Below are 19,362 nucleotides of genomic sequence, written 5' to 3'. Positions count from 1 at the left end.
TTAAAGCAGCCACAGATGACCAAAACATGAGTATCTTTAAGACCTCTGTCTCTCTTGCAGCTGTCTTCTTTTGGAAGATAAATATGAACATATTCAAGTCTGGCCCAGCCTTATCAAAATTTCTCATTCTCCCCTAAATTCCCTTTTATAGATCACACACCTTCCTTTCCTCCTTCCTTTCATCTGCATATTCCCACCTTTCATTCTCCATCTTTCTGCAACGGCACTTGTTCCCTAACCACGCCAAGGGAATTATTTTTGCCAAGGTCAGTGACATTTAGGTTTTGCTAAACACAGTCAACTGTCAGTTCTTCCCTTACTTAATCTCTGTGTCATGCGATATTGCTGAACACACACTCCTTTAGGAAACTCTCTCCTCCCCTGTTCTCCTCAATACCACTCCCTCCCGGTCTTCTTCTTATCTTCCTAGAAACTCTTTTTCCCCTGATCTCTTCTCGGCTGCCTGGACCTTAAATATTGAGGTTTTCCCCAAGGGCCTCTTCCCCACTTGTCTCTTCCCTACATGCTTTTCAAAGTCATTATATCCATCCTGCATCCACCGCTTCAAATAGATGCTGTATCCTGATAGCTCTCAAATCCCTGTTTCTAGCCTGGATCTTCTCTAGAACCTAAGGGCCAATTCCTTACTGGGAAGCTCCATATAAACGCAGCAAGAGCAAAACTCACCTCCCACCCCCAGCCTGCATTCCACTGTACTTCCCGGTCAGTCGGTGGCTCCACCATCAACTTGGAAGTTACACCTGACTTCTCCTTCAGCCACGTTCACGCTGATTCTACCTATTTCATATACTTAGAACTGGCTTACTTCTCACTATCCCATTTCTAACCCCATAGTTCAGGATTTCATCACTTCTTATTACAGACTCCCCTGGCCTCCAGATTCAATTCACTCCCTAACATCCTGCTCAAGTGTTCATTCTAAGGTACAGATCTTATCATATCACACCTTTGCTAAAATCCTTTAGTGCAGGATGAACAGGTCAGGATGAAATTCAAATTCCTTAACAGGACATACCCAGCCCTTACCTACTACCTCTCATCTCTTGCCCCTTCCTACTTGCACCCTTATGGCCAACTCTATGAAAACACCTGCAGTTCCACAAATTCACTGTACTTTCTTACACTGCCGGCCTCTGTACCTGCTACTCCTGCCATTTGAAACATCCTTCACTGATTTCTAAACCAAACTAAACCAATTTTTGTTTAAAGCTCAATTTAGCTATCGTCTTCTCAAGAAAGCCTTCCTGCCTCCTCATTCTGTCTTAGGTAACTTTCCTAGTGTCCTACTGTGTGTCCTTTTCCATCATGATATTTATTAAAACATAATTTCCTATTTAAGAGCCTATTTAGAAGTCTGTCTAAGCACTAGACTAAGACCTCCTTGAAGGCAACAATTTATTTTTTACCTCAGTTCTCGAATCATATTCTGGCATATTAGACACTCACAGCTACTTGCTGAATGACTAAATGAATGAATGAGTGAGTAGCATGTATTGCAGGGACCAGTTCCAGACCTTCCCCAGCTGCCAGATTTACTAGTTTCGCACCGACTTTTGACAATATTATAAAAAGTTACGAAATTCATGGAAGCAATTTTTTCCTACAAAGGAACGATGCTAAAAAGGGGGCTGTAACAAAATTCACCTTCTCAGCTTTTCCTTGCTTGAGTGAAGAACAGAAATCTTTTTGTTTTTCTCGAAATTTGACAACGGATCCTTTAATTCAAACCCAATGTCATTTCTTAGAGATTCAGAGCTAGAAACAAGAGAAAATCATACCATATAAAGAGGAAAATTGTCAGGCAATAGTAAACAATAAGCACCAATACACTAATCAAAGGATGCTTCTCTAAGTCCCTAGCTTTATACAAAGGTGCAGTAAATATCAAACCATTTTACCCTATGTATTTGGTACAGAATAGTTTATTTCAAAATTTCAAAAGAATTTATTGTCAAGGTCATCATAAATTCAATGACTGATCAAGATTCTAAAATATACTGATAGGGCTTCCCTGGTGGCGCAGTGGTTGAGAGTCTGCCTGCCGATGCAGGGGACACGGGTTCGTGCCCCAGTCCGGGAAGATCCCACATGCCCCGGAGCGGCTGGGCCCGTGAGCCACGGCCGCTGAGCCTGCACGTCCGGAGCCTGTGCTCCGCAATGGGAGAGGCCACAACAGTGAGAGGCCCGCGTACAGCAAAAATAAATAAATAAATAAATAAATAAATAAAAAATAAAATAAAATATACTGATAAAGAATAACAGATACAAGCAGGACTAAAATATTCTAACCTCACTGAGTATGAGTATTCCAAATTACATGACTGTATCTAAAGGTATATTACAGGAAAAGCACGAGGGATTAGAGGGCCAAGATACACTACTGCAGCTTGATCAGCAACCGGCAGGTTACCTCCACGTAAAAAAATTGTCATTTAATGGACATTTTCTGGCTTGACCATTTTTCTAGAACTTCTCCAGGCATTTTCATTGATTTGATTAAAAAAAAAATTTCCCTAAAAAACTTACAAACTAATATTATCTCCTTTATCACAAGGGATATAACTTGATTTGAAAATTGACTTTTAGTTATAGTAGTAGGATTCTGAGGAAGAGCAAAGATACAAGATGAGTAGGGCTCAAAAATAAGTTGTAAGTAATACAAGAAAATCACAAGGCCTTCCAAAACCCTTCCCAACCCCATATCCCAGAAAAAGTTTAATACGGTAAATTTCTTTGAGGTTGAAATGCTAAATAAGATAAAGAAAGCTGTTGCTATTTCTGTACTCCTTAAGTAAGTGCATCTTTGGTTTAACCATGCTTATTGGTTGCCAAGTCTCTTTCCTGTTCAAAATAAGTTGACGGTCACATTCTACAAATTCTGGAAGTGACTAACTCAAAATTCTCACCATCATCATCCATGTTCTCAACACTTGTGTCCATTCTTTATACCCCTATGCTCTATTTAAAATCTCCTTGGAAATCAGCTTCAAGTGAAACAAAGAAATTCACTAAAATAGAATTTTTATAAGCATACAGTGTTAGAATTGAAAGGGTTTGAATGACCCCCAGTTCAATGCAGGTTTAAATGCTAGTTCTAATATCTCAAAGAGACAGAGACAAAGAGACCATCTTTAAGGGTTATTTTCAGTAATTGGTGGGGTAGGTTCATGAGTTCAAAAAAGACATTAGGGAGAAGCTTATTGGCAGATGGATAACAGCTTAGGATTCCATTGTTTTAAAAGTTTGAAACATCACTGCTTTTATTTAACCCAGTCTCTACTTTAACATGCCCAGTGATGGGTAACTTACTACCTTACAATTCAACCTGCTCCCCTGTGGTTATGAAGTGCTTCCTTATATTTAGCTGGATACTTCTGTAATGTGTCCCCACAGTGCCAGCTCAGGATTCTGAAATATAGTACAGGTTGCATCCCTCTTCCACAAAGTAGCTACTTTCTTTTGCATCACCCCCAGCACTTGAGCTGCTGTTGCACAATCAATAAGCCCTCCAGAAATGTTTTTTAATGAAATGTACACAGTAAAAATTGCTACTACGAAAAAGTGAAAAAAACTAACCGAGCAAATAGATCAGTAGAAAAATATCTCAGGTGTTCACTGCAGGACTTCTGCAGGGGCAATTCAGGTTCTTCAGGCTTCACAGAAATTTCATTCTTAACTGCAAGTTTTAAAAGAGGAACCATTTCAATTATAAAGTCACTGGTGGGGATGATGTTAATCACACATATAAACCCTAATCAAAAATAGCTGTCATGTTTCACTCAATACATTTTATAAAGCAGCATTTTTTAAATAAAAAGCAATTTTTATAGATTTCAATCTGTGAAGCATGGAACTACCCAGGTGAGAAAGCAAAATTAAAACACTACATACAAGTTACTCCACAGCATCCTCTTTCAACCAGATTCTACTAACTTTGTGATAGGTGTGCTTAAAAATGCATTCAACCGAGTTTACTTATTATTTACAGGTAAACGTCAGAGACAGAAAATGCGTATGAGTCTTCAGTAAGTAGCTGCATTGTCAAAGCATCTGATGGTTGTGTTGTTTTTTGGTGTGGGGTTTTTTTGGGTTTTTTTGCTTTTTGTTGTTGCTGTTGTTTTTGTTTGTTTGTTTTGCAGCTGCTCATCCTAAGAGCAGAGCTGAGATGACTGGATGAGACATGGTTAGGACCAATAAGAAGGGTGCTAGACAGGTGGTGATGAGCAGCTGCTCTATTTCCACTGAGAACCAAAATGAGAAGAGGCTGCAAAAGGACTCTGGTCCCAGACAGTTACACATTTCATTTCCAGGAAGAACTCTGACACCTGCAGGGGATGGGAGCCATTGGGATGTTACAAAACAGACTCACTCATGTTGCCTAGATACTGAAGAAGGACATTAAAAAAAAAGGAGGGGTGCACTGATCTTGTATCTTCTGGAGTATGAGCTTATCCATGATAATCCTGAAAGCGTCTTTCAGGTCCATTTTAAGAAAAATACCTTAATTTTAAAAGATTTCCTACTAGTAACCTGGGTCTAGAAAAATCATAAGTAGTCACTGACAAACAATGATTCCAGTAGTATTTAATTTCAGAAATTGGAGTCTGTCCTTTTACAAGGCAAATTAAAGCAATTTAATTATCTTAAGTGTTTAGATGCTGGCAATACACATAATACAATACAGGTGAAGAGTTTAGAAATGTGAGGTCTCATTGAAGCACTGACACTAATTATCTGTGTCTAAAAATCTAAAATAGAAAGGATAACCACTCTGTTAACTTAAAGAAGTGAAATAATTTATATGCAAGTGTTTTGCAAAGCACAAAAACTCAAGGTTAATGGCTCTGGCTTTTAGACAATCATACAGCACAAAGCATGAATAATTCCATTCAAGTGACTAAGAAGCTAGGCTACCAAAAAAAAACACCCCAAAACCAAAAAAAACCTGTGCTTAACCACAACACTGCATTTGTCCCTTGTGCACATTTTAAACCTTTGAGGACAAGCTTTTTCTTCACAGGTATAGAACGTATGTTTCCCTTTATTTTATTCACACTTGTTTTCTTCACACTATGTTTAATAAGGATTACATGTATATAGCATACAGTTAATCCTTAACAAATAAAAGGCATAAGTGGAAAACCAACATAAAAATGTATAAATACAACTTTTGTAGAATCTTAGAATTTTTCTAACCCTTGGAAACCTGCTTTTCACTCACCAGTATTTGAGAGACATGTTTTCCAGTATTTTATCACAACACTCATTTTTTCCATTGTCAGTGGTTCAGATAAAGTAATATCAGCTCCTTGACCTGAAAGACAACCTAAGAATCTTTGTATTAAATATTGACCTCATGATTTCTATTTGGGGAAAAAGCAGATAATATATCCAACAGGCACATACCTTTGAAGTTCTCAGGGATTATAAAAACAAAGAGCAAATGTGTATTTTTTTTCTTGCCACATCTGAAAGGGAAAAAAAAAGTTTAAAATGAAGCAAAATCATCGTTCAAAAAATTGGGATTCAAACATTTAGCTCATTAGGAACGAACTACACTACAGTGACTTTCTTTATTTCATTAGAATTTAAAATGGTGGCATTAATATGGAAGTTTAGTGACAGTACCATCTCAAATCAGTGAGGGAAAAGATGGACTTTTTTTTTTTTTTTTTTACAGTTCATAAAAGAAGAGATTGTGTTTTTATTTCTTGCAGTTGCACGAAGAGGCTTCTGAAGTGTGTGGCTGGGGTGGACAGTACAATTACAGATTATTTGAAAAATACGAGGGAGGGGAACATTCTCCCGAAACTGACGCTTGCTCTGTTTGAAGCTTTATTTATAATAGATGCTTTAGCTTCTCTATTTCCTTTTAATGGGTAAGAAAATCCAAAACTTGAGTCTTCAGTCAAACATACCCCTGGCTTCTCTGAGCAGGAGTGCAGTCTGTTAATAAGAACAGTCTTTTTATGGTTCATTTCTATGGCAACCACAAATGCCTGGCTCTCCACAACTGGGGAAGGGGTGAGAGAATAAGTGACTTTTTAAAAATAAACTTTAATTTTAGAATAATTTTGTATCTACAGGAAAAATATGAACATAGTGGAGTTCCCATGTATCCCAAACACAATTTCCCATACTGCTAACATCTTACATTAGTTTGGAATACTTCCAAATATTCCAAATTAATGAGCCAATATTGATACATTATTATTAAGTTCATTCTTTATTCTGATTTCCTTAGTTTTCCTTAATGTACTTTATTTTTCTATGCCAGGATCCAATCCAGGATCCTACATTACATTCAGTCATTATATCTCCCTTAGGCTACTCTACATTGTGACACTTTTGCTGACTTTGTTTCTGATGATCTTGACAGTTTTGAGAATACTGCTCAGGTATTAGGTAGAATGTAAGACGGATCACTTTTGTTCTTGGCTTTAAATGATCCAAAATCTTATCCAGCTTCTTGATCTAACCACCAGTTTCAAGAAATTTAAGGAAAAGAGGAATATTTTTTATTAAATGCTATGGGGATGAAATCAGAATGTGGGAAATTTTATAAAACAAATGACCAGGGCTTCCCTGGTGGCACAGTGGTTAAGAATCCACCTGCCAATGAAGGGGACATGGGTTCGAGCCCTGGTCTGGGAAGATCCCACATGCCACAGAGCAAACAAGCCCGTGCGCCACAACTACTGAGCCTGCGCTCTAGAGCCCGCGAGCCACAACTACTGAGCCCACATGCCACAACTACTGAAGCCCTCACGCCTAGAGCCCGTGCTCTGCAGCATGAGAAGCCACTGCAATGAGAAGCCCGCGCACTGCAACGAAGAATAGCCCCCGCTCGCCGCAACTAGAGAAAGCCTGTGCGCAGCAACAAAGACCCAATACAGACATAAATAAATAAATAAATTTATTTAAAATATATATATAACTCAGAATATTTACTAATTATGTCAAACAAGTATCAATAGGATATTACTAAAATGGGACAAATCACCCAATTGAGCTCTATTCAGGCTTGTGTTCTATGAATTCTGAAAGAGAATTTGGGGTAAAAGAGAAGAGAGGAAAGAACACAATTTCTATGAGGAAATGAGAAGCTCAGGCAGAAGTACTGCCGTCAAAATAGGCACAAGTAGGAAGGAGGATGGGATCCGACAGGCAGACTCAAGTGGCAGTAAGGAAGGCCCCTTAGCACACGGTGGGGTATGGACCGTGGAAGTGCGTAGGAGAGAATGACGCCTGTGTGTCAGTGTCCACAGTGTGAACCTTTCCCATTTATTTTGTAAGGGATGAAAAAGCGTGGGGTATAACAGGGGTATGAATAATGGGATGAGGTGGGAGGGACAAACAGGCTGAATAGATAGAAACATATTGGGTAGTTCAGTCCAGCTTTTGAAATAAAAAATACTTTGTGGACTCACAAAAACAAGTTATCGTAAGTTAAAATATTCTAGAATTATAGAATTTTTTTAAAAACAGATTATTTGCTTTTGGAAATAATCCTGCGTCTATTTTTTTTAAAAATTGATCTTACTGACAGGGAAATAGGTTAGATTTGGATATATGGATTTTTATACCCCGATGACTTTCAAATTTCAAGCTTCACATCAGACAGAGTTGGAATTCCTGGACTTTTGTCATTAGCACAGAATCAATTACCAACCCAAACACTTCCTCTGTCAGTGAAGCCCTAATTGTGCAGGAACCCCAGCAATCAATAGAGTTCCCAGAATCCAACACTCTGGTCCAGAGCTCAGCTTCTCATCCACATTCTGTACAAATTAATAAGCTAACAGAGTTTCCAGTTTCCAGGATCACCAAAAAAGGTCCTCTTTCCAATGAATGAATGTTCCTTAAAACTAAGCAACACCAAAACACAACAAAAATCTCCTTTCTCCACCCCAACTAATACCACTTCTTTCATATACCAAAACTAAATTGCAGGTTCTGAGGCCTTAGAAACACCTTCTCAATTGAGGTCTCCAGAGTTTTAAAAATCTGCAGTTTGCTGGGGGGCAATTTATTTATCCTCCTGTTTCACGGCATACACTGTTTAAATGACATGATGGATCCTGAGACTACGCTCATACGAGATTGGATATTGATGTTCTAGTGTCCACTCCTAGCCTATGCCCAGTGGTCTCTGGAACTGGAGGCCGCCATAAGCTCAAACTGCAGCAGTGGCCATTCCCAGCCTTGTCTCCACCCCTAAGTCTGGTAGCTGGAAAAAAAAATCATATAAAAGTGTTTTGAACTGAATTGTACACTCTGATGATCAAAGAACCTCAGGAAAGATCTGGCTGGCCGCTGAAATCTGTCATCTAATAGGAGGACCAAAATGTTCTTATAAGTCCCTATGAAGCCGGGGTTTCTAAAGGCACTTCGTTTACAGGCACAGGGACGTCAAAAGACAAAAGCCAGTGTCATTTTTGGGTTGCATCCTTCTTGAGTACGGTTATCCATTATGCAACCTTGGGCCCAAAGCAGCCAAATTAACTTGGTGTGGTCTATTTGGGACTTGTAACAAATAATATCCTTTATTAATTACTTAATGAATTAAAACAACCATTTTCAGTGAGAAAATTAAGAGTTTTACTGTAAATATGAAAACACTGAGTTCACTTGCTACTAACAGGGCACCTGTGATAAAATGCAGTGAAGTTCTGAGTTGATTCTGGTCAATAGTGAAGGTTGGTGTGCCCCATCCCCACTATGCTTTTTGTCAGGAGAGTTTCTGCTGTGACCCTTCTAAGTCAGGTTCACCACATGACATGATGCTAGAAACAATAAACATCTAGAATGTCCCTCAGTTCCTATTTATAGAATAATGTTTTTAGTAAAACTACTTAGATGTTTTGTTGTTATAGTGTTTATGTCAAGTATTCAGGTAATGCAAACTGGCTGATCAGACTTACTGAGTAGCACTGTCAAGTCAAGGATGTTCTGGAATTGGGGACATAGCAGGACAACTTGTTAGACCCTTGTGGCTCACAAGATTGGATTTTCTTGGTGACGCAATAAGTTAACTGATCAGACAAGCGAATCGACATGGGAAAAAATAAAATCAGATTCAAACTTGATTTGCCGACTGAGCAGACGGAACCACATTCTGCGTTCCTTTCCTATCGCTGCACTGCTCTGAGCTCACGAGAATTATAGGGTTTGAGGAACTGCAGACACAGTTCATGGACCAGAAAATCACAATGGCAAACAGGATCCATACACTGTGGATGAGCTTGAAACATACTCTAATGTTCTGTATTAGCCTTTGTAAGGTAGTGCCAGGATGCATCTGAATTACCAAGTATCTACACTTTGAATGTGGTTCAGTTTTGAGAACTGACCTGAAAGAAGGGTCAAATACTCCTGAAATTCTGGAACCAAGCACATGAATCCTGAGACGATCTTAAAATATTTTACCACTGGGTGGTGTCTGAGTTCATCTGGCTCAATAAAAATGTGTTCATGAAATGAAATCAAATTAGGGAGTACTACCAGCAATGTCAACCTATAATTGAGATGTGCCGTAATTCTTTAGGATGTCAGGCTATAAGGTACCATTATTTTTACAAATGATTAAAACTGATTAATGATTAGCTCCAAGCTAAAACCACAGTTCTTCTATAAGAATAAATTTTAAAATCTTTTCAAGGAGCCTGCTTGCATTTTATCCTAAAAGAAGCTTAGTATGATAGCTGACACACTATACTTCATTCTTAGTTTCAATAAAAATCCGTATGTCTTACAGATATACATAGATTCGTGATCATGTGCTCTGATACTGAAAATCAACATGGACCACTTTTATTCTACAGTGAGTTCTTCACTCACTGGCAGGGCATAAAAAGGGACCAGAGAGGAGTAAGGTAAATACTTGTATATTTTCCTGAACCTATCCAGATTTTGAGATATAACAAAACAACAAAGCTCTAAGGGGGAAAAAAATCTAAAATACAGCATTAAAAAGCTAAGCCAAAACTCTTCATATTGGCTTAGTCATTAAATATTAGCCCAAACTCAAAAGATAGAGTGCTGTAGGAAAGATAAAGGTTTAAATGCCTTATAAATAGGGCAAGATGTTCATGAGACTCATCATCCTAAGAAAAACTATAGCCTCAAAATATAAATATGCTCCATAAGGGTTTAAATAATTCGTAAGTCATCAACTCATAACAATTCTGAGGGCAAGAAAGGGAATTTCAGAGACATTTCTAGCCTCTAAGTCCAGTATCAGGAAAGGCAAAGCTTCCACAAAGAAAGCTCTGTCCCTTTTTCAGAGAGAAACGCAAAAGCTAGAACTCATGGTCTGCCCTAGAACAGCATGGTCGCCCACCCACACCTAGAGCAAAGTACTGAATACCTGCTATTAGTCAAGACGTATACCGGATACGTATAATGAGACCAAAAAAGAAAACCAGGTGTATTCCACGAATTATTCTCTTTTTCTTTTCAAAGAAATGCTTTTACAGCAAAACAACAGAATTACCATATGCCTGTCTGTACATTTATTTCCTTCATCTATCTTCTTCTCTCTGCTAACACATCTTAAGCTATGTTATTCAGACAAAGAAAGCAGCCGTGGGGAGAATCCACAGAGGGGAGTGTCAGACAGAGGTTCTCTCCTCTACCCTCCCAACTGCTAACAACTGTGACTAGACATAAAGCTTGTTCTTAAACAGAACTTTAATCTTATCCTGTTCAAAATGTAGCCTCGATCATGAGCGAACACAAAGCCTTTACCACATTTGGGGAGGCACGGCTGGACTCCTGCTGCTGGAATGGAGAGAGGTCAGCCACAGCAGCTTGTCCACTGCTCCTCCAAAATGAAACACTTAGGTTAAAGTAAGTCTGGCATCTATGGCATGTCCGAATTGTAAAAGGGGCTTCAATACAGAAGCCAAATGATTACAGACTTTTAGAAAGAACACGAAGGGAAGAGTGAAGAGTTCTAGTCTGAGTTTTGTGAAAACAAGCCATGTGGTCTCAGGCAAGTCACTTCAGCCTCAGGTTTCTAATCTGCCAAGTAGGAACGATGAACCCTGCCTTACCTCCCTCATAAAGGTGTTGTAAATTTTTTTTAAATATTAATACTATACAAATGAGATATTACTATAAGCCTCCAATCAGAGGTACTCTATCAATAGATTTTTTGAAAAGGTATATTAATAAAATAGGCATATCTTCAGAAGGAAGATCGTTCACAACAACATGTTTTGGAAGTGAAATCCTCTTTGAGGTAATTTGCCTGGTTTGTCTAGAGTTCATATTCCCAGTAGAAGGCCAAAGAAATGCAGAAGACCAACCGTTCTAAGAAACCCCAGGAGCAGTGTCTTTCTGTCTGTCTTTAACAAGTAACCCAGTGTCTCTGGCTTCTTCCCAGTCCCACCTGTCTTTTCCCCTAACATAATATGCTTGGTCCTTTTTATTCTGGAATCACAATATTTCTCTGAACTTTCTCCTTTGGTCTAGGAAGTCCTCTCCTCTAATTATGAGAAGTCCTTATATATTCCAATAGTATCTACAATTACACTTCATCAAGTCTCACAGAAGGGAAACACATTTAATCTCACCTAACCCTGTTTAAAAACATTCTAAATGGCTCAAAATCCTATGTAAACAGGCACGGAAGAACCAAAATCTTTCACCTCTAGACTCCAGATCTCCAGAGTTGAGTGGGTCAAACAGCAGCATAACTTCTATGGAACTACCGGGTGAAACAAGAATAATGCATGTGGGCTTCCCTGGTGGTGCAGCAGTTAAGAATCCGCCTGCCAATGCAGGGGACATGGGTTCGAGCCCTAGTCTGGGAAGATCCCACATGCCACGGAGCAACTAAGCCCGTGCGCCACAACTACTGAGCCTGCGTGCTACAGCCCGTGAGCCACAACTGCTGAGCCCGTGAGCCACAACCACTGAAGCCCATGCGCCTAGAGCCTGTGCTCTGCAACAAGAGAAGCCCCTGCTCACTACAATTACAGAAAGCCTGTGCGTAGCAACGAAGACCCAATGCAGCCAAAAATAAATAAATAAATAAATAAAATTTAAAGAAAAGAAAATAATAATGGACATGGTATTGACCTGGACTCAGCGGATCCAGAGAGCTTCATGGCTCTTTCACATTAGGACATCTCTTGAAAGAGACACCTTCAGCCCAGAGCTATCATGACCCAGAGATACAAGTGCTCACCTGCTTTAGTGTCTACTATAAGAATTAATGAACTCTGAAACAATACGCCATGTTAATGACATAGTTATTAAAAAGGAATACCTACTGAATTATGGGAAGCATTATATGCCAAATAAATTTCTATGACCAATTAATTCTTATATCCTCACCCACACCTATTACTTTTAAGTTAAAATGTTAATTCTTATAAAAGTAGGTCAAACTGGCAGGAAGAACAAAAACATATATAGAGATTCTGCCCTTGAAAATATCCGTCATCTTAAAAATTAAAGTAGAATTGTATCATCTTTTAAGAATTTTTATAGAAGCAGGTTTTAATAAAAACTATTCTAGGGACTTCCCTGGCGGTCCAGCGGTTAAGACTTCGCCTTCCAATGCAGAAGGTGCAGGTTCAATCCCTGGTTGGGGAGCTAAGGTCCCCTATGCCTCATGGCCAAAAAACCAAAACATAAAACATAAACAATATTGTAACAAAGACTTAAAAATGATCCACATCAAAAAAAAATCTTTAAAAAAAAAAAACTATTCTAAAGATAATAGAGTCAAGATTTTGGAGTTTACCTAATTAATCTGACAGCTTCCAGCTCCTCGGCAGTTGGTAAAGAGGTCAACTTCAGAAAAACCATGTTGAACGTGCAATCATCCACAAGTGCTGCTACCGTCTTCACATCACTAATGATGACGGTGATTTTTGCTAAATTTGAAAAGAATTTCTGTACAATATCAGCCAGGTACTGAACAGTGACATCGCCAACTAATAAGAGGTCTATTTTTGTCTGAAAGAGAAGGAAAAAAGCAGAAGCATCACACAATTAATGTCTGGGCATAGAGAACATGCCGTCATGTATGAGAAGATAAATAAAGGTTACAAATAGCCAATGACTGACTACTCAGCTATACTGAATGGTCAACTATAAGCATACCTCAAGGGCAGGAACTATTCATTTCATGTCCTTAGAACCTAGGGTAGTGAATGGATCTGAAAGTCATGCTATTTTTTAAAGTTCTGCCTACAAATACTATTCTACTGTGGTTTTCCTACAAGTTTCTTTCTCATCCTATTAACAATAGATAGGATTCTTTCTATAGGCCCAGTTTCCCAATCGCCCATCCTGCTGGAAAACCTGTTGACTAATGAGAGAACCAAGCTGGTGACTCTCCCACATGATTTATTTTGATGAAACACATTCCGGAGAACAGAGAAAGATTTAAATTCCCTGAACCTAAGAAATACTCAAATCAAGTCCTTTCTTTGAATGGAATATACATGCTCTTCAAATCTGAACATTAGGAACCGAAGAGCCTCTTTATTTCCATTTGGGGATATTTTCAAGCACATTCGATTAGAAAAAATATAATTTCCGTCTTCATCTTTTATTTCTCCACGTTTTATTCTGTACAGATATTAAACACAATCCACTTAAAATGACAAAGAACAGCATTACTGAATATGCCAAACTTCTCTTAGTAGTTTCAAATGCCATATATATGTATGTATGTATGTATATAAGTTTTGGGGAGCTTCAATCTGATCCATTGATTTATTTGCCTATTCCTGGTTAACAGCACACAGTCTAATTGCTAGCTCTTTATGCTTTGTATTTGCTAGAGCATGTGGTTCCCTCCTTGTTATTTTTCAGTTTGGTTCTTAGATATTTTCCCACAATGTTTCTTCCCACAGAATTTTATCAACAGCTTGTCAGGTTCCATAAGGAACCCTGTTAAAATTTTGATGACAGTTGCATTTATTTTAAAGATTAATTAGGGAATATCATTATGTATTACATCTCCCTATTTAGGAAGTATGACTCAGAGAAATCAGATCTTATCTCCTTCAGTTTTATAGTTACTTGCATATAGATTTTGCAAGTGTCTTCACACATTGACTCCTAGATTTTTCAAGATTTCAGAGTCATTGTGAAGGGGATATAGTTTCTCACTATATTTTCTGATTGATTATAGCTGACATAGAGATGTACTGATTTCTGTATAAGGAATTTGCTCAAAGTACTTTTTGGTACTCTCCATTTAGTTCCAGTACTTTTTAGTTGATTCTTCTGAGTTTCCTAGATAGGTAATCATATGGTTTTCAAAAATGACATTTTTGTCCCCGTCTCCAGAATTTATTTATGCCTTTTACTTATTAACCTTAAAGCACTGGCTACGACATTCAAAACAACGGTAAATTGCAGGAGTGAAGTGGGCATTCTTGCCTTGTTCCTGACTTTAGTGGGAATATTTCAAATGTTTTTACTACTACATGATAATGAAGGTCAATACCCTTTATCAAGTTAAAGAAGTTTCTTTCTATTTGGAAGCTAAGAATTTTAAATCAGAAATGGGTGTTAAAATTTACCAAATGCTTTTTCTGTATCAACATGATCACATTTTTTTTTCTCCTTTCATCTGTTAGGTAGTGAATTACATTAATAGATTTCCTAATGTCAAGCCATCATTGCATTACTGGGATAAACCCATACTTATTGCAAATAGATTCAGTTCATTCATATTATTTTAGATTTTTACATCTATATTCATAAGTAAAACTGGATAAAATTTTGTTTTATTGTACTGACTTATCTGGTTTGGGTGTCAAGGTTATGCCAGCCTTGAAGCAATAGAAAGCTTCTAAATTATTCTATGGTCTTGAATATTTTACAAAACATATAAATTATTGGCTTCTTGAAGTTTAGGTAAAACTTGTCTGTGAAATCTGAGCCTGAAGTCATTTATAAAGGTAGGTTTTAGACTACCTTTTACAGTTCCTTAATGCTTACTAGTAAAATAAGTGTTCTGCCTTTAAGTGAATTTTATTCATATATTTTTAAAAATCCATTTCATTTCTTTTCAAATGTATTAATTTTTAAATTTATACAACATTTATTACTTGTGTTGAGTTCATCTTGCTTGCTTTCCAACTACAGATTAAATTTATTTATTTAATTTATTTATTTTTGGCTGCGTTGGGTCTTTGTTGCTGCGTGTGGGCTTTCTCTAGTTGCGGTGAGCGGGGTCTACTCTTTGTTGCTGTGCACGGGCTATGCGGTGGCTTCTCTTGTTGCGGAGCACAGGCTCTAGGCACGTGGGCTTCAGTAGTTGTGGCCTGCGGGCTCTAGAGCGCAGGCTCAGTAGTTGTGGCGCATGGGCTTAGTTGCTCCACGGCATGTGGGATCTTCCCGGACCAGGGCTCGAACCCGTGTCCCCTGCATTGGCAGGCAGATTCTTAACCACTGTGCCACCAGGGAAGCCCCAACTAGAGATTAATATATAATTAAATTTTTTTCTATCTTCTTTTTCTGGTAATGCTTTATTAGAGACTGTAGAACTATGTGGTCCAATATGTGGTGATTTAAATTTATGTTCATTACAATTAAAGTGTGAAATCAGTTCAGTTTCACCAGCCACATTTCAAGTGCTCAGTATCCACATATGGCAAGTGACTACCATTTCTGCATAATTATAGAAGAGTTTCATCATTGCAGAAAGTTCTATTGAATGACGCCGTCATCCAAGTGGCACTTTGTTGTACCCTATAAATTCTGATACATTGCGGTCATGTTCATTCATTGCTAGTTTATATAATTTCAGTTTATATTCCCATTTTAACCTAAGAGTTATATTAAACTCCTATATAAAGATGTTAATTTTCAAGTGGATAGTGTTTTGGTATTTAAAAATTTTTTTGGCTATTGACTCATTTCTTATTTCAGTGCATTGTCAACAGTGGATGCACACTATATGACTTCTACTTTTTAGAATTGGTTGATATTTTCTCTGTGACTTAATACACAATTTTTAATGTTCCATGGATACTTGAAAACAATGTGTATTTTCTGTTAGGCATACAGCCTCTACATAGCTTTCAGACTGAACTTGCTAGTTGCTTTCTTATTTTAGGTCTACTTGATCTTTCATTTTAAGAGGTAGATATATAAAACCTGCCCTCTCTAATTACGCTTTGTCAATTTACCAATTTCTCTAACTATAGACTCTATAAATAAACTATGGATTAGGTACATAAAGGTTCATAACAATTCTATATATTCATATAAATATATAATAATACTTAATATATACTATATAATGATCTACAATGTCTATGTAGTATGTATTAACATATAAATATCATATAATTATAGAGAAAAAACTATATATAAAATATATCTTTGTCCTTTTTAATGCTTTTCACCTGAAATTTTATTTTTTTCTGATATACAACACTTAGTTTTTTATACCTTTATTTTGAGGCTTTCTGTATCATTTTGATTTTGTATGAATTTTTTAAATAAAATATATTTGACTTTTTTAGGTTTCTTCCAATCTGAGATTTCAGTTTTTAATATAAGTAATTAATAAGCTTTTAATAAGTTATTACTTACATTAATGACACTAGCTAATGAACATTAAGGTAATCAATGTAATGTAATTAATTGTGAAATATTCATAACTTAACATGAAATGGTCTTATTCCCTTCATTTGTTATTTCAAGTTTCCCATTTACCATAATTGTTTCTTCTTTCCCACGCTTCCTGTTAAACTGATCAAATTGTCCTTTTTCCCTCCTGCTGCTCCTACAATACTTTGGGAGTTAAACTCCTTATTTATGTTCTTTAAGTGGCATTAGGGCTCACAATTCAGTGCTAGCTTTATAGTCAAAATACTCCTACAAGTCAAAATCTGTTTGTCTCTGACCTTTGAAGATACTGGGCCATTTTCTTCTCACAACCAGAGCTGGTGATGAAAAGAAAAAGCTGCCTTGTTTTTCTTTTAGTGCTTTTCTCTTATGCTGTGGATTCTGATCATTTCCTAGGATGTGTCTGGGGATGGACCTTACTCAGCCCACTTGGCATTCAGTGGATCTTTGGCTCTGAAAATTTCCTTCTATTATTTCTTTGATTATTTCCTCCTCTGTTGCCTTTGTCTATCCTTGGAAACCTTCTATTAGATGCTGGACATCCTAAATTGATCCTTCAAGTCTCAACTTCTGCAAGACTTTCTTAATTTTATTGTCCATATCACCAGCTCAGGCTTTAGTCCTTCTAAAGACTTTTACAATTTCAGTTAATTTAACATGAATTGCTCATTTCTAAGACTTTTTTCTCTCTTGATAATTTATCATAACCTGCTATTTTTAGGACATGATATCCCCTGTGAACATACAAATTAGAAATTTTAAGTTTTTTCTATCCCCTTTATAATCTGCCTCTGGAATAGTTGTCTGGTGATCCTTGGTTATCCAAACATAAATATGACTCAAGGCCTCAGCTGACATTTATGAGCAGTTTCCCCTGCAGTTGGGGTGGTCTGCTTCCCCAGTCACTGTTTCCTCTAAACTGTGGGTTTGGTGTGAATGGTAGGGATGGAAGAAAGGCTGGAGAGCAAAGTGGTTGGGATCAGCTATTTGTCAAAATATAGGCAGGCTTTACCCTGAAAACCAATCACTTTGGTTTATTTCCCTCCTGGGCAGAGCTGCCTTTCCTTTCACCCTTGTCAGTTGTAGAGGTCTGGAAACTACCAATACCAGGAGCCCGTGTCCCACGTAGAGTTCATTTTCTTTAGAAAGAGCAGTGCCTGGGTTTGATTCTCTGGTTAAAAGTCCCATCGCTCTGGCTGTAGTAGGGGTGAAGGGGGAGAGTCCAGGGGTGAAGAAATCCAGGGCCCCAGCTGGCCCAGGGGTTCTGCCCACAGCTAATTCTTTACCAGGGAAGCACCCTCAGGCCCATTTCATCTTTGCTTCTGCTAACATTCTGCCTGCACTATCACTAGAATTGTTTTACTGGGGCATTTCTTCTCTATGTCTTTTATGCTGTGTTGTTTTTCTTTTTTTTTCCCCACTTTTGTTTTGGTAGCAATTTGACCCCATCTGCTTTCTAAATCTCAAGCTTTCCTGTGGATTTTTTTTTTTTTTTTAATGTTCAGAGAGAGCTACTTTGTTCAAACCAAGATCCCATTAAGGACTATGAGTTGCACATGGTTGCTCTGTCTCCTGGGACTTTTAATTTAGAATGCCCCTCACTTGTTTTTTCTTTTCAATGATATTTACCTGCTGAAGGTATGGGCACACTGTTAAGTATCTCCTGCCAGGGAGACTGGGGTGGCTGGAACGTTGACAGGTGTGCTCAATTCATCATTGCCAGCCAATCCCACTCACCCACCCAACCCTATTTTAAACAGAACAAAAATTCAAACTCCTTAGCATGGCCTTTCACAGCCTAACATCAACCCATGTCACCAGCCTCATGTCCTACATTCTAAGAAGACAGCATAACACCTTCAAATGACCTTTGAAATTTGGAATTTCTGCAGTAGAGAGTATACGGAACCTTCTAGAGTGTTTCCTTTTCATTTTATAAACTTTCCTCATTCCCAGTGGTACTTGGAGCAAGGCGGGACTCTAAACCGCTGTGACGCTTTTGAGTGAAGAGTGTTTGTGAATCTCTGCTACTGCACAGGATTTCTTCTAGACAATTACACTGCCTTTGAAGCATATGCCAACCATTGAAACAGTCATTAACGAGTGGTCATAAAAGGAGTGATTATCTTTTTGTTTGTTTTGATTTTTGCAGTATGCGGCCCTCTCACTGTTGTGGCCTCTCCCGTTGCAGAGCACAGGGTCGGGACGCGCAGGCTCAGTGGCCATGGCTCATGGGCCCAGCCACTCTGCCGCATGTGGGATCTTCCCAGACCGGGGCACGAACCCGTGTCCCCTGCATCGGCAGGCGGACTCTCAACCACTGCGCCACCAGGGAAGCCCCATCTTTTTGTTTTTTAATTAACCAGGTTAACTGAAGCAACCTATGAATGTCCAAAAATAACCTCCTTCTACAGATAGGGTGACCATTTAATTTACCTTACAAACTGAGACACTTGAGAAAGGAGGTGCTATTAATAACTACACTAAAAAAAAAACCCATATAAACCAGGATATCCCGGGCTGTGAATCACTTGTAAACCTTTCTATTAGAAAAGTTTATTTTCTTTTTCCTTTAGAACCTCCTGCCACTTTTATGCATCTGCATAAATACGTGTGATGTCTATGTAGTCTTGCCATAGATATTTATTAAGCCCCTACAACAGGGCAGATGCTGTGCTGGGAATTCAAGGTGAACAGACAAGCTCTCTGCCCTCATGGGGCTTACATTCC

At 38.1% G+C, this 19,362-nt stretch overlaps 1 protein-coding gene across 4 annotated transcripts in view; it reads right to left on the bottom strand.

Moving 5' to 3' along the window:
* SOHLH2 (spermatogenesis and oogenesis specific basic helix-loop-helix 2) overlaps positions 1-19,362 on the bottom strand; it is a 51,249-nt gene that overhangs the window by 16,901 nt on the left and 14,986 nt on the right. For 3 of the 4 annotated variants that reach the window (XM_049701369.1, XM_049701371.1, XM_004282221.3), the window contains exons 2-6: positions 12,779-12,993; positions 5,428-5,489; positions 5,243-5,347; positions 3,598-3,697; positions 1,666-1,776 (exon numbers count right to left, since the gene is read on the bottom strand). In XM_049701369.1, coding sequence (XP_049557326.1) covers positions 1,666-1,776; positions 3,598-3,697; positions 5,243-5,347; positions 5,428-5,489; positions 12,779-12,993 — 593 coding nt within the window. The remainder of the gene's footprint in view (positions 1-1,665; positions 1,777-3,597; positions 3,698-5,242; positions 5,348-5,427; positions 5,490-12,778; positions 12,994-19,362) is intronic. The other variant, XM_049701370.1, reaches the window with a different exon arrangement.

This window comes from Orcinus orca, chromosome 18 (assembly GCF_937001465.1).
Source record: "Orcinus orca chromosome 18, mOrcOrc1.1, whole genome shotgun sequence".
Classification (NCBI taxonomy): Eukaryota; Metazoa; Chordata; class Mammalia; order Artiodactyla; family Delphinidae; genus Orcinus; species Orcinus orca.
This window is presented reverse-complemented; position numbering and strand designations above follow the sequence as displayed.